Source organism: Wyeomyia smithii, chromosome 3 (genome assembly GCF_029784165.1).
Source record: "Wyeomyia smithii strain HCP4-BCI-WySm-NY-G18 chromosome 3, ASM2978416v1, whole genome shotgun sequence".
Classification (NCBI taxonomy): Eukaryota; Metazoa; Arthropoda; class Insecta; order Diptera; family Culicidae; genus Wyeomyia; species Wyeomyia smithii.
Genome location: NC_073696.1, coordinates 135,316,828 through 135,333,646, shown reverse-complemented (window position 1 = coordinate 135,333,646; position 16,819 = coordinate 135,316,828). Strand labels below are relative to the sequence as shown.

General features: G+C 38.1%; 1 protein-coding gene across 1 annotated transcript in view; it reads left to right on the top strand.

Annotated features, from left to right (window-relative positions):
* The window catches only part of LOC129728584 (protein phosphatase 1F-like), a 220,574-nt gene extending 205,343 nt beyond the window's left edge, over positions 1-15,231 (top strand). The window contains exon 9 of the mRNA XM_055687030.1: positions 14,671-15,231. Within this exon, the coding sequence (XP_055543005.1) occupies positions 14,671-15,231 (561 nt within the window). The remainder of the gene's footprint in view (positions 1-14,670) is intronic.
* The last annotated feature ends 1,588 nt before the right edge of the window (positions 15,232-16,819 follow it).

The window sequence follows — 16,819 nt, the reverse complement described above, 5'->3', positions numbered from 1 at the left end:
TCTCGATCAAGGCGAATAATATTAAAATCATGGAAGTTGAGATCAATATTTGAAGTAAGCCAAGTTTCACAAAGGGAAAATGCATCGCATTTGTTTTTATTTATCAAAACTTTAAACGAATCAATTTTTGGTAAAATACTTCTACAATTCCACTGTAAGACAGAGATAGAATCCTTCATATACGCGGTTGAATTAGGCATCGAAGGATACAATCGCTGCAAGGAGGGGCCATTGGGCAGTCAACTGCTTCAAAAATGATCTAACTGTTGGGAGGAATGCTGTAAGAAAAATTTTAATTGGATCGGGTACATTGAAATTTTCAAAAATCCAGTCCACAATGTCAGAAAATTTCGCTAATCCAGAGTTTGTTTCATCAACTGGATGTGCAAAAGGAACAACTGGGGTTTTAGATGTTCCTGGCAGTGCTGGGAACTCCTTCTGGGACTTTAAATTTGCAAGCCCAGGAGGAGTTTGCTTCGGTTTTTCCGCAGCACTGTTTGGTTTGTTCGTACTTTTCATTACACTTTGGGAAATCTTAGGACCTTTACGGGGAAGTTTAGGAGAAGAAACATTTTTCCTCTTCCTAGACTCCCCAGAATTGGCATAAGATGTTCCCGCTGATGAATCGTCAGAATCGGTTTCATCGGAGGACAACAGATCAAAGGGGTTCGATGTTATGGTAGAAGTGGTCACGGTCTTCTTCAGCATCTCAGCATAAGAACGCTTTGAACGCTCCTTAAGTGACCGCTTGATTTTATCTCTGCGCTTCATGTACACCGGGCATGTGGAGAGCTCATGCTGGTTTTCCCCACAGTGAATACATTTTTCAGCATTAACACTGCAAGAATCTTCCGCATGAGTCTCCCCACACTTGCTACATCGTGCCTTATTGCAGCAGTAGGCGGCTGTGTGGCATAACTGCTTGCAATTGGTGCAATTCATAACACGGGGTACATACAATCGCACAGGCAGACGAACCCGGTCGATCGAGACGTGGCTAGGGAGTGCAGATCCGGCAAACGTAACGCGAAACGAGTCTGACGGAGTGTAAACTTTTTTACCGCCGACGAGAGACATGGACCGCAATTGCTTACAATCCAAAATCTTCGCCTGTGTTTCGGTATTTTTGAAGCAACCGGTTGCGCTTTTTAGGATACACTCGACAGACAGACTCGAATCGGTTATGACACCGTCGATCTCCACGTCTCGTGCGGGTATGTAAACGCGATACTCGCGTGTGAAGAGCTCAGAGCAAGCGATAGCATTGGCCTGTGCCAGATCACTGACCACGACACGGAGCTTGTTAGGTCGGACCTTGGAAATTTCGGTCACGGCCTTGTACCCCTTCGTCAGGTCTTTAGAAATTTGCAGTATGTTTGATCGCTTTGAATTCACTCCTGCCTTTGGACGAAAATAAACAGTATAGCTGCCATGTTGAGATCCGTCCGGGTAAAGCCTGGGGCGAGGGGAGACTGGAGAATGAACAGGGGAGGGGGTAACAGAAGGGTCAGGGTCAGGGGGGTTCGGGGATGGTGGCACGGGAGGCGAGGGATCTATATCCATCGCGCTAAATGTAGCGCACTAGCGCACTAGCGCCGACAAGAACACGTACCTATTTACTTCTTCCTTCCAGCAGTGGTTGTCCGATCGTTCGAAGCTGCACCCAAAGCAGCCAGCAGCACCAGTACAGCAGCACCAATACAGCCAGCAGCAGTGAGCCGGGTGTGAGATCACTCAGCACACTCGACTGTCAACTGATGGACTTGAATTAGAAAGATCTATTCACTGTGCACAGATCAAAACTGCAGCTGCACCCAAAGCAGCCAGCAGCACCAGTACAGCAGCACCAATACAGCCAGCAGCAGTGAGCCGGGTGTGAGATCACTCAGCACACTCGACTGTCAACTGATGGCCTTGAATTAGAAAGATCTATTCACTGTGCACAGATCAAAACTGCAGCTGGTATTTTGCACCAATACAGCCAAAGTTGCGAGCCGGGTACAGAACGTAGCGACACAACTCACAATCTAGTTGGCATTTAGCGCGAATAATACACTCTTTTGTTTGGCTATTCGTACACACGGACCGGATTGTAGTAGAACGACCACTTTGCACGTCCGTTTCTGTCGAGTGTTCGACGCGGAATGAAATACTTAATTATATTGAATACTTGAAATATTTTGTGATTGCACATCCTATGTTCTAAAGACATAAATTTCAGATAAAATTCAATTCATTTATGGTTCAACAATAAATTTCAAAACCCTCTTGTATATTTTTGGTCACTATTTAGTCTCTATTTGGTCACTATTTAAATGAAAAAAGTCACTAAAGTCGCTATTATTTTGCTCCAAGTTCGCTACTAGCCCTGATATATATATATATATATATATATATATATATATATATATATATATATATATATATATATATATATATATATATATATATATATATATATATATATATATATATAATATATATATATATATATATATATATATATATATATATATATATATATATATATATATATATATATATATATATATATATATATATATATATATTTATATATATATATATATATATATATATATATATATATATATATATATATATATATATATATATAAAACTACCGTTTTATAATAAACAGCATTAAATTCGGCGTCTTTGTAAATGAAAATCAGAGGAAGTTTACTCACTAAAGCTGTACTCTGCAATCGAGGAACACTCCTTTAGAACTCTGAAATGTTGTCTCTTGCTGCTGCCCACATTCGATTGTTTTGTGTAACCAGTCACACTCCAGGCCAAATAGTTTCTCATCAGAAACAATGAACTCGCGAACAGCGAGTTGTGAAAGTATCATTTTCACTCTATCGAGCCTCTTTTTCTAAAAGAATCGGCCAAAATATTGTGGACCGATTCAATAGATATACTCAGATGGGTGGGAATTACAAACTAAACGTTATCATTTCGCCGGACACGCTTCTTCATAACAGTCACAATTTTACGACTTGCGGCATCCTTGCTGATCGTTTCGCTGATCGCTGAGAATGTTTCCTTGTATTTTTCGATGGTTTAATAAACGAAATCTCGCCTAGCTTAACATGATTTGAGATGTTTGAATATTGTGCAAGGGCAGTCACTGACCAAAAATCGTTTTGCTACGACTTTCCGGATTTGTTACATCGCACATCAAGAAGTAAATACAACTGACAGACCACCAACACACCAATGCGTATTCGAGAGTGCATACATTCGTTCACGTACTTTCATTAACACTTATAACTCAAAAATTTGTATTCAAATATATATTGAACAAGGAGTTATTACAACCATTTCAATGTGAAATTATGATACAGATTTTAGTTGGACTTTTTTTCTACGAGAACAAATCATTGCACATCCTATGTTATAAAGACATAAATTTCAGATAAAATTCAATTCATTTATGGTTCAAGAATAAATTTCAAAACCCCTCTTGTATATTTTTGGTCACTATTTGGTCACTATTTAGTCTTTTAAGTTTAGTAAAGCGGGCAATGTAAGTAGTTTCGCGGGAATGCAAAGCTGAACGGGAATAGAAGGTGTGACTAGAATTAGAAAAATTTTTCCCTCGTCCAGACGGGACACGAACCCGCAATCTCCGTTGTCTCCGGCAAGGTGTTTTGGCCAATTAATCTACTGGGTAAGGGTAACTCTTCCTAAGACCAATGTCGAATCACCCTCTACTATTGTGTTCCCGCATCTCAGCACGCCGCGATGAAACTGCACACACTGCCCTGTGGAAGTTTATTTCTGTCAACTGAGAGAGTGGTCTCTTTACGCACACTATGTATAATGACTTATTATATCTACAGCGGCGCAAGCGATGAGACACGTCAGTTGGTGGCCAACTCCCCGTCTGGACGAGGGAAAAATTTTTCTAATTCTAGTCACACCTTCTATTCCCGTTCATCTTTGCATTCCCGCGAAACTACATACATTGCCCGCTTTACTAAACTTAAAATGTAAGTCAATATGACAAAAAATGAAATTAGTTCGTAAAGCACTATTTAGTCTCTATTTGGTCACTATTTAAATGCAAAAAGTATATATATATATATATGTATATATATATATATATATATATATATATATATATATATATATATATATATATATATATATATATATATATATATATATATATATATTTATATATATATATATATATATATATATATATATATATATATATATATATATATATATATATATATATATATATATATATATATATATATATATATATATATATATATATATATATATATATATATATATATATATATATATATATATATACGCAAAACTTTTCCTTATTACTTTAGAAGCAATAGCGCAAAATTGCCTTTTGGGTAACAAACCTATTACTTAAAAGGCAATAAAATTCTTCCCCAGTCAAGTAACAACACATACTGTCATATATTTAGCACGTGTTACGGGAGAACGACTATCTAATAATGGTCGTTTCAACCACATGCAAATTTTTTTCTATCGCAAAATGCTCCCTTTCCATCTCAAGTAAAAAAAAAATCACACACCGTCGCATATGTTGCACATGTTAGGCCTCTGCCAGGCTGAATGCCAACGCGAGCGATCGGGCGAGATTCTTGCCGTAGGTAAATAAACAGCCGTAAGTAAAACTGTTCATTAACCTTCGGCAGAAATCTCGCCCCATCGCTCGTGTTGGCGTTCAGCCTGGCAGAGGCCTTTCAAGTTTCTTCTATCTCTAATTCATCCGGTGTGCGTGTATTAGTTCGCTCGTTGTATGCATACGGAGTAGCGAAAAAATATCCATTTCAAGTAAACACTGGTGAACGAAACGAAAGTGTTTCTAATTAGACATTTGAGGTTGACGGTTTAGATTCTGATTATGAATAGATGAAAGGGACAAAAATAAACCAGATCTTTGCATCAATACAAATGTAGCGAGTGAAGTCTTGCTAACACATGCAGTGTGGTGCTTGGCTGTATGTTCTCCTGCAGAAACACATACAAGCGTGTGACCGTCATAATTTTTGTTACTTTTAAGTTGTTACTAATTGTGTATAATGCGCAGTCATAAGACACAATTAGTAATAAAAAATTAAATAAAAACTAAAGTAATAAAATGTTCCCCGTTTGCGTTGGGTGTATATATATAAATATATATAATATAAATATATATAAATATATATATATATATATATATATATATATATATATATATATATATATATATATATATATATATATATATATATATATATATATATTTATATATATACACCCAACGCAAACGGGGAACATTTTATTATATATATATATATATAGATATATATATATATATATATATATATATATATCCACATATATATATATATATATATATATATATATATATATATATATATATATATATATATATATATATATATATATATATATATATATATATATATATATATATATATATATATATATATGTGTATATATATATAAATATATATATATATATATTAGGGCGCCAATCATCGTATGGAAAAAAAGTGACCAGAAAATTTCAAAAAAAACCCTATACAAAATGTTCACCTTCTCGAAAAAACACCCTGTGCAAACTTCAGCTCAATTGGACTTAAAATGGGGTGGCGCAAAACGATTGAAGTTTAGCTTTTTTGAAAACCGAAAAATCACCCAAGGGGGGGGTACGTGAAATTCCGGTTTTCGAATTTTTTTTTTGATGCCAAATGACTTGAAAACGCATGAAACGTCGAGAATTGGTGTCATCTAAAATTTTTTTTTTGTTGCAAAAATTTACTCTCTGGGACTTTGTCGTTTTTTCAATTGTGGAAGGCGGAGTTCAAAATGTTTAGAATGATATTTTTTATAAAAACTACGAAAATTTACCTGAACAACGAAATCGGCCATGGAGAAATCAGAAAAAAAGTTATATTTTGTAAATTTATTTATTTTTCACAGGGTACATTTTTTTTTTGAGGAACGAAGTTATTATTTACAACTTTGCCAGATACACTATGCCAATCAAATAAACTGTTTTGACTGTAGAAATATTCATTGTTGATGATGATGATGGTCCCACCTCATACCCCTACATCGGTTTGAGCTGGACGATTTATCTGTATGAGATATTTTTAAAAACATGCAATGTAACCAGTTGGCAAACAAATAACGGACTGGTTATTAATTTCAGACATAGTAACCCTTGAAGAAATGAATACCAATAGTTTACAAAAAAATATATCCAATCCAAGGCTCATCCAGAACGTTTCCAACCCGAAAATTATCTGGACTTGATTAGGAATTGAACCTAATGTTTAAGAGCGTTCACTAATCAGAATTGGTTCTAGATAACGATCTAGAACTACGAGAGAGATCCAATGATACTATAGTTCTCGATAACGAGCTCTACAGATCACAGGCAAACTCAAGTCTTTTCAGTTTTCGCTACAAACCCTATTTTAAATCGTAAAAACAGATGAATTGTTAAAAAGGAAGTAAAATAATTTCAAAAATATTACGAACCAAAAAACCAATTTGTCAACCCGATATGCTTTTTGTTTCAATTTCAGGGGTTTAAACCTGATGTACTCAATATCAAGATTGTCTATGTCAGTCTACGCGCGCGTGACTCAAACATGTGTGGCCGACTCTTTTTTTATTCTACTTTTTAATATTATATAACTATATTCAAACAAAAAATCCATCATCATCAATGAACATAATAACTTAATGTACCAAATAAATTTTAAAAAATATTTCAATTTTACAATCTTCTTTATAAATTTACAAAAAAAATCTATGCTGTCTACAAAACAGACTTTATGTGTGAAATACAAAGCCGTTTAAACTCTGCCATTGTTGCTGCACGTTTTACTTGCCTGGGCATCGAATTGAAAAAGTTTATTCCTTTGTACAACAGAGAGTTCTGTGATCTTCCAAAAAGAAAATTTGGTGTTCTGGCATCTTCCGCGTTTCTAGTGTTGTACCTGTGCAAACCTCTTCCTCTAGCAATCCAGTCACACAAATATCGAGGCAACATATTGTTAAAAATTTTATATAGAAACACCATTGTCAAAAAATATACTCTTCGCTTCACAGAAAGCCATCGCAATGCGTCCAGCATAAAACTCGAGGAAGTGTATTTTTTTTAGTTTTTAAATAGTTTATTTGACACGGCACGATACAATTTATGTTTAACTGAGCCAAGTACATTTTTTTTAAATTCTAAATTAGCAGGGAAAAGAGGGAGGCCTTTTCTTTATTCTCGCGGCCGACTACGAGCTAGTGGGGATTTAAGGTGAGAGGAGGGGAGTTACAATTTTGATTTCAACTATATTGAGTTATACGATTTATTTATTTGTACATGGCTAAGCAGTGATGTTCTATTTGAGCAGTTTGGACTAAGGTGTCTGCGTGAACATGTAGATGCCGAGTCTTCGTTTGGGTGTCTCCAGCTTAGTGTATCATCTTCTTTCAGCGTATAGCGGGAATGGTAATCTAACAAATAGATAGAAGAGTTTCATATTTTAATACCAGCGTGTTTTATGAACACGTATAGCTGTGTCATGTACTGGAGATCACCGCTTCCCAGAATGTCTCTAACGGGTACGTTCGGTTGTTTTCCTCGGGCCCGAAGGGAATCTATAAGCTCAGACCTAACACCACAGTATTCGGTACACGACCAAACAACATGCTCGATGTCATGGTAGCCATCGCCACAAACGCAGTGATTACTGTCTACAAGCCCTATACGAAAGAGATGCGTGTTTAACGTATAGTGATTGGACATAAGTCTGGACATCACGCGAATGAAGTCCCGACCTACATCCAACCCCTTGAACCATGCTTTCGTCGATACCTTAGGAAAAATGGAATGTAGCCACCGTCCCAGTTCATCTGAGTTCCATGATGATTGCCAACTGTTGAGTGTTCTCTGACGCAAAATGCTATAAAATTCATCAAAAGCAATTGGTCTTTCATAAATATCGCCGTCAATAGCACCCACCTTAGCTAAAGAGTCAGCCTTTTCGTTACCCGGAATCGAGCAATGAGAAGGGACCCACGCTAAGGTAACCCGGTAATTTTTATCTGTTAAAGCACTTAAAAACCGCCGTATTTTCCCCAGGAAATACGGGGTGTGCTTCACAGGCTTCATTGATCGCAGAGCCTCAATGGCACTGAGACTATCTGTGAAGATGAAGTAGTGGTCTATGGGTAGGGTTTCGATGATTCCAAGAGAGTACTGAATAGCAGCGAGTTCTGCGACGTACACGGAAGCAGGAGCATCGAGTTTGTAGGAGGCGGTAAAATTTTCGTGGAAAACACCGAAGCCAGTGGACTCATCTAGATTAGATCCGTCAGTGTAAAAGCTTTTATCATAACTAACATGTTTAAACTTATTGGAAAAAATCTTAGGGATCTCTTGGGGTCGCAATTGATCCGGGATACCAGAAATGTCTTGTTTCATGGTGGTGTCGAAGAATATAGCATTATTAGAAGTAGCTAAAAGTGCGACATTGGAGGAATCGTATGAAGAAGGATTAATATCTTGAGCCATATAGTCAAAATATAAAGTCATAAATCTGGATTGAGATTGAAGGTCGACCAACCTCTCGAAATTTTCAATTACTAATGGGTTCATAACTGTGCATCGAATTAGCAACCGGTAAGAGAGATTCCAAAAACGATGTTTCAACGGAAGAATACCCGCTAGCACTTCAAGACTCATCGTATGGGTCGACTGCATGCAACCCAAGGCAATACGCAAACAACGATATTGTATTCTCTCTAATTTTATAATGTGCGTGTTCGCGGCGGAGCGAAAGCAGAAACAGCCGTACTCAAGAACTGACAATATCGTTGTTTGGTATAACCTTAGAAGGTCTCCTGGGTGAGCACCCCACCAAGTTCCGGTAATCGTACGAAGAAAATTAATCCTCTGTTGGCATTTTTGTGTCAGATATCTAATATGACAAGCCCAGGTGCATTTGGAGTCGAACCAGACCCCGAGATATTTAGCGACTAAAACCTGAGAGATCGTTTTACCCGTTAGTAGGAGCTGCAGCTGAGCTGGGTTATGCTTCCTAGAAAAAACGACCAGCTCAGTTTTCTCCGGAGAGAATTCGATACCCAGCTTAAGAGCCCATTCAGACAAATTGTCTAAGGTATCTTGCAATGGTCCTTGCAGGTCGCTAGCCTTGCCACCAGTAATGGATACAACGCTATCGTCTGCAAGTTGCCTTAGCGTGCATGAATTTGCAAGACATTCATCGATGTCATTGACGTAAAAATTATATAAGAGAGGACTTAAACATGAGCCCTGGGGGAGGCCCATGTAACTAATTCGGGAAGTTGTCGAATCGCCATGTGAGAAATACATATGCTTTTCTGACAACAAATTGAGCAAAAAGTTATTCAAGTTTGGTGAAAGTCCCTGCGAATGAAGTTTCGCGCTTAAAACTTCTACAGAGACAGAGTCAAAAGCCCCCTTAATATCCATGAACGCAGAAGCCATTTGCTCTTTTCGAGCAAAGGCTAGTTGAATTTCAGTAGAAAGCAACGCTAGGCAATCGTTCGTCCCTTTGCCCCGGCGAAAGCCAAATTGAGTATCTGAAAGTAACCCGTTTGTTTCGACCCATTTGTCTAACCGTAAGAGGATCATTTTCTCCATTAATTTCCGGAGGCAAGAGAGCATCACAATCGGCCTATATGAATTGTGATCAGAGGCAGGTTTCCCGGGTTTCCGAATAGCAATGACTTTTACCTCCCTCCAGTCATGTGGAACAATATTTAGCTCAAGAAACTTGTTGAATAAATTCAACAAGCGTCTTTTTGCAGAGTCGGGTAGGTTCTTCAACAGGTTGAATTTTATTCTATCTAACCCTGGAGCCTTATTGTTGCACGACAGGAGAGCCATTGAAAATTCCAACATCGAAAATGGAGGCTCTTCCGTAGTTACTAATAACGCGTCGCGAAAGGTTTTCTGTTCCGGTACAGAGTCTGGACAGACCTTTTTGGAAAAATCGAGTATCCAGCGATCTGAATACTCCTCGCTTTCATTCGAAACGTCACGGTTCCGCATGCGCCTGGCGGTATCCCAAAGAGTGCTCATCGCTGTTTCCCTGGACAACGCGTTTACGAACCGCCGCCAGTACCCGCGTTTTTTCGCCTTTACTAAGCTCTTCATCTGCCTGCCCAGTGCCTCGTACTTTCGAAGCAGGTTGACAGTGCCGTACTCCCAGTAGTCCTTATACGCCGCGGACCTTCGCGCGTACAGCTCAGAGCACTCTTTGTCCCACCATTTGTTGGGAGGGCGCTGTCTAATCGTTACCCCGGGTATCGGTTTCGTCTGAGCTTGAGTCGCGGCGTCGATTATCAAGCCAGCTAAGAACGCGTATTCTTCCTCCGGAGGAAGTTCCTCGTGAGTCTCGATAGATTGCGCTATAATAGACTCATAACACTTCCAATCAATATTACGTGTAAGGTCGTAGGAAATATTGATTGGGTTCGGGGGAGTTGAACCATTAGCAATTGATATAACGATTGGAAGATGATCACTACCGTGGGGATCGTTGATTACTTTCCACCGGCAATCTAGCGCTAGTGATGTCGAGCAGAGGGATAGGTCAAGCACGCTTTCACGTGCTGGAGGATTAGGTACACGTGTCGCTTCCCCAGTATTCAAAACTGTCATATTGAAGTCGTCGATCAAGTTACAGATTAAAGAAGATCGGTTGTCGTCGTACAGCGACCCCCATAGCGAACAGTGAGAATTAAAATCTCCCAATATCAAAAAAGGCGCGGGAAGCAACTCTGCTATATCAGTGAGATGCTTCTGTTCAATCCGCGCGGATGGAGGCATATATAACGAAACAAGGCATAGGTCTTTTCCATCCATATTCGTTTGAATGGCAACGACTTCAATATTCGAGATCGAGGGGAGGTCGATTCGGAAGAAGGAATAGCACTTTTTAATCCCTAAAAGTACCCCTCCACCGTGTGAGTCTCGATCTCGACGAATAATGTTAAAATCGTGGAAATTGAGTTGATCGTTTGAATTGAGAAAGGTTTCACAGAGCGCAAATGCGTCACAATTGTATGTATTTATTAAATGAGAAAATAGATCGAATTTGGGGATGATACTTCTGCAATTCCACTGTAATACAGTGATAAAATTCCTAACCTCTTTCGCCGTATTAGTCATCGAAAGATATGATAGCTGAAATGAGGGGCCAAGTTGCTGCTAGTTGCATCAAAAAGGTTTTCACTGTAGGAAGAAGGGCAAGAAGAATATTTTGTAGGGGATCTGGTATGTTGAATGTTTTAAATATCCAGTCCACAATATCAGAAAATTTTATGAACCCTGTTTCTATTTTATCTTCTGATCGAGAAATGGGTGCCCGAGGGGTTTTTGGTGCCCCAGGAAGCGGTGGGTACTCCTGGTTTGATTTAAAATTAAAACCGGGAGGTACTTGCTTCGGTTTTTCTTCACCGCTTCCTTTTTGTGTTGGCTTATTGGTCATTCCGCTAGGGGTTATCTTGCGACCTTTGCGAGAAAGATTAGGAGAGTTGATCATTCTCCTCTTCCTAGATCCTTCTGGCATGGCATAAGAACACCCTTCGACGGGATCGTCAGATGTACCCTCATCGGTTGGCAAAAAGGAAAAGATGTTTCCTGTCGAGGGTGGCTCAGCACTCTTCAGCATTTCTGCGAAAGAGCGCTTTGATCGTTCCTTGAGGGAACGCTTTATTTTTTCCTCGCGCTGTTTGAACGCGGGACACGCCGAAAGGTCATGCCGAGTTCCCTCGCAGTAAAGACACTTTTCAGTATCCTCACTGCAAGCGGTCTCAGCATGATTGCCTCCGCACTTGCTGCAGCGTGCCTTGTTGCAGCAGTAGGTGGCTGTATGACCTAACTGCTTGCAGTTTTGGCAATGCATGACCCGCGGTACGAACAGGCGTACAGGCAGACGAACCCTGTCCAAAGAGATGTAGTTCGGCAGTGCGGATCCGGCGAATGTTACACGGAAGGAATCCGAAGGGAAGAATTTCTTCTTCCCTTCTTCGATGGATACTGAATGCAATTGCTTGACATCCAGTATCTTTACATCTTGAATCAGGGGGTTTTTGAAGCAGCCAACCCCGTGACGCAAAATGTCATCGACCGTGAGGCTTCCTTCGGTAACCACACCGTCGATCTCCACGTCCTTGGCAGGGATGTACACGCGGTACTCTCTCGTGAAGAGCTCGTAGCTAGCAATTGCGTTTGCTTGCTTCAAGCTACTCACAACAACTCGCAGTTTGTTCGGTCTAACCTTTGTAATTTCGGTTACGTCCGAAAACTGTTTTGCCAGGTCCTTGCCGATTTGAATTATATTTAGAGGCTTCTTTATGGGCCTGAAGTAAACTACGAACGGACCTTTCGAAGCATCTGGGTAAGCTTTCACCCGTGTTGCCGGTACCCTTGGTACGGGGCTAGGTAGCGGGGAAGGTAGAGGGGAATTGATGGGGGAGATCTCAATCTCTTCCCCAGTTGTTTCCACATCCAGGAATAGTTACACCTGCATGTCGTCCATTTTGCGGGAGCGTTACGCTCTACCGCACATAAACGATAAATATTCGAATGTGGGGTGGGGGGGGGGGTCAAATAGTTGCTATTAAATTTTAAAAACAATTTTTCAAACTACAATGGATCAAAATTAAAAAAAAGGCAGTAATACTAATACTAATAACAATAGTAATAATAATAATAATAATAATAATAATAATAATAATAATAGTAATAATAATAATAATAATAATAGTAATAATAATTATAATAATAACAATAATAATACTATTAATAATAATGATAAAAATTCTAAAGTGAATACTTCACCGAACGTCTAAGTCACGACCTCCCGGCTGATAGTAGGATTAATCGAGCGTCTCCGCAGAACAAACAATGACGATCCAGCTTCGTGTTGTGACACAGTGGCCGTATCCTACACGCGACCTTGTAGATGCCACTTGTAGTTGACTTCCACTCGCTCGATCGTATGGTGGTCCGTGCTGCTAGCGGGGTAACAGCGGTGCGGGAGAATTATTCTTGCTGATATATCAGCTGCGTATCGGATCACTGGCGGGGTAGCCTGCCCCTACCAGTGTGCAGAAGATGTTTCTGCCGATAAACTACCGGCTATTGTTATCGCGCAGCACAAGAAATAATCGACAAAAAAACACCCGTACGATAACTCGTGTATTGTTATTTTGCAAACTCAAACGGAGATGAACAATTTGCGTCTAATCGAGACGAAAGCAAAACAACGAATGAGGAAGTGTATCTATTACATCTTAATATTAATCGCATAATTCTATTTTGTAAACGTTGCAATCTCAATATTTGTGTATTGTTTGCCAGGAATAAAATGGATGAGCAGAAATCTATATGTGGCGAAATAATTGACTTGTACAATTGAAATTTACTACTCACAGTCAATTCATTCTTTAACCGGCACAAGACACCGTATTTTCTGGCCATTTTTTTTTTTGATGATTTCATTATTCCTCATAGAGTGTTCTATTGGAAATTAAAAATATGTTTACAGTCGAAACGGCATAGTGTCTTCGGCAAAGTTGTAGATAATATTTTGTCCTTCCGAAAAAAATGCCTTTTAAAAAAAATAATTAAAAATAACTTTTTTTTCAAAAAAATTTTTTTTTCTTCAAAAAATGATAACTTAATTTTCTTGATTTCTATATGATCGGACTGGTTTCATTGTTTTGGTAATCTTTCGTAGGTTTTATTAAAAAATATCAAGTTTTTAAAAAATGAGCCCTTTTGAATGATTAATTTTCAATCTTTCTTCTAACTTTTGAATGAATAATTTTTTAGGTGTTATTTTTTTAGAAAGACAGAATTATTATCTACAACTTCGTCGAAGACGTCACACCAATCAAACAAACCGAAGTGCTTTTTTGTATTTTATACCCATTTTTCACAATATTATGGGGTGGTTCATGCCGAATAAATGAACCACCCTAATGAAACATAATGTATTCGATGCTAGTTATAGTGTATATCATTATACGAGCTATTTCGAGAGACTAGTGATCAATTTCAAAAGTAAATTCTAAACATTTTGAACTTCGCCTTCCACAATTGAAAAAACGACTAAGTCCCAGAGAGTAAATTTTTGCAAAAAAATTTTTTTTCAGATGACACCAATTCTCGACGTTTCTTGCGTTTTTAAGTCATTTGGCATCAAAAAAAAAAAAAATTCGAAAACCGGAATTTCACGTACCCCCTTGGGTGATTTTTCGGTTTTCAAAAAAGCCAAACTTCAATCGCTTTGCGCCACCCCATATATATATATATATATATATATATATATATATATATATATATATATATATATATATATATATATATATATATATATATATATATATATATATATATATATATATATATATATATATATATATATATATATATATATATATATATATATATATATATATATATATATATATATATATATATATATATATATATATATATATATATATATATATATATATATATATATATATATTACTATTGCCATATATACATTTATATATGTTTCATCCTTATAGACACAATCAACAACTCATCACGACTACAACGAGTTTCATGATAAGCAAACAACGATAAACAGCCTCATCAATAGTGATCAGGATCACAACAGCCAGTTTGGTGATGATCTAGGACCTGAAACTGATGTAGACCAGCAAGACGATTTCAGTGCAACTGAATCATCGAATAAATTTCAAACTAACAATATTTGTGACATTAATTTGTCCAATTCAGTGAAATCTGTGTCGTTAGAAAGCAAAATAATGCAACATCTTTCTGAGCACAACAAAGATTTCTTGGGTAGCAATAATCCTTTCAGACACGATACTTTCGATGAAAATAAATCTCAAGAATGCATTGACAATGAAAGTGACCACAACTCCTTGCAAGAAGTTGACAACAAAATTATCGATGCGCTCGAATCACTGGGGATCGCCAAAGAAGAGAAAGAGAAATGTAAAATTGAAAATGTCACTCGAGATTTAACTGATAATTTGGCAATTATCTCGCCAGAGGAGCAGGATTGTTTTCATGTGAATCAATACAATATCGAAATACAATATCGAATCAGAAACAAGTGAAGCACCAAATCTTTCTAACAGTATTTTTGGAATCAGTGTCAGTCAAGAGGAGGCACTAAATAAAACTGGTAAGTATATTTGCATTTATGTAAGCATAAAATAACTAAAAATTACTTGCCGCTGCGAACAAGGTCAGCAATAGTATTGGTTATCTACAGAAAAAAATCATTTTTTTTTAACCTTTATGCGCTCGATGGGGCATAACGTCTCAGGTTAGATGTCGCCCACGTTAATCAGAACTACTTTTTTAGAATTTTGTATGGAGTGGTAAATCTGTCTGTTACAAGTACAAAAAAAGTTTTCAAAAAGTTTCCAATAGTATCATGAAATTTAAATTGTTACACGCTTTGGCACATTTTGACGTGGGACTACGTCTTTCTTTATTATACTAAGGTACATTCTGTGAAAACTGGATTGAACATGTAACGTTTTTGGTTGGCGGAATGGAAGATTTTAGATGCTAATAGCGCTCAAACAGCTGTTCCGATTTCAATAGTTAATATACCGTTGGAAAGCTAAAATATACAAGATTTGTATAAGGGGCCATCCACATACCACGTGGACAGCTTTGGGGGGGGGGGGGTGGCTAATGTCCACGGTCCATACATTTTTTTAGAATTTATATGGGCAGTTGTCCACGGAGGGGGAGGGGGGTCAAAATCGTTAAAAATCTGTCCACGTGGTATGTGGATGGCCCCTAACATGATAATTTTAGTTACCATTTTTTTATTACTCCGTGAAAATTGCGGAAAAGTTTGGAGGTCGAATATCCACATACATTTTTCCCTAACGCAGACTTCAAAACCATAGACAAAATGATTTCACGCATTCAGTCATTGGCTAGCAATGCCAGCCAATTGGCATTGCTTTCATCACCCAACGTAGGCGACGAAAAAAGAAAGCAGAGATGGTTCCACGTGATTGGTTCTTCCTCCAATCACCCAAGTTCCCCACACTGAGTGACGCTATAAAAGGACATTCCGTGTTGAGAGAAGATCATTCCCTGGTCGACCGTCAAGGCGAGCAGTTCGGCTTCCCTTCGATCTGAGTTGGACCCCACCAGTGGTATTCTAATTCAGATATCGTTGTTGGAATACAGCCCGAAATTGGACCATTGGAAGCCGTTTTGGTGCTGCCGATAGTGTAGGTATAGTGTGTCGTATATCAAGCGTGTCTGAGTAGCGTGTGGGTGTGTACGTGTGGGTGTGTGTATGTGTGAATGGCGTGTGCGTGTATGTGTGTGTGTATGTGTAAGTAACGTGTGTGTATGTGTAAGTAACGTGTGTGTGTATGTGTAAGTAACGTGTGTGTGTATGTGTAAGTAACGTGTGTGCATATGTAAGTAACGTGTGTGTATGTATAGGTAACGTGTGTGTATGTGTAAGTAACGTGTTTGTGTATGTGTAAGTAACGTGTGTGTGTGTGTATATGTAAGTAACGTGTGTGTATGTGTATTAGGGTGTATGTGTAGGTATCGTGTGTGTATGTGTAAGTAACGTGTTTGTGTATGCGTAAGTAACGTATGTGTGCATATGTAAGTAACGTGTGTGTGTATGTATAGGTAACGTGTGTGTATGTGTAAGTAACG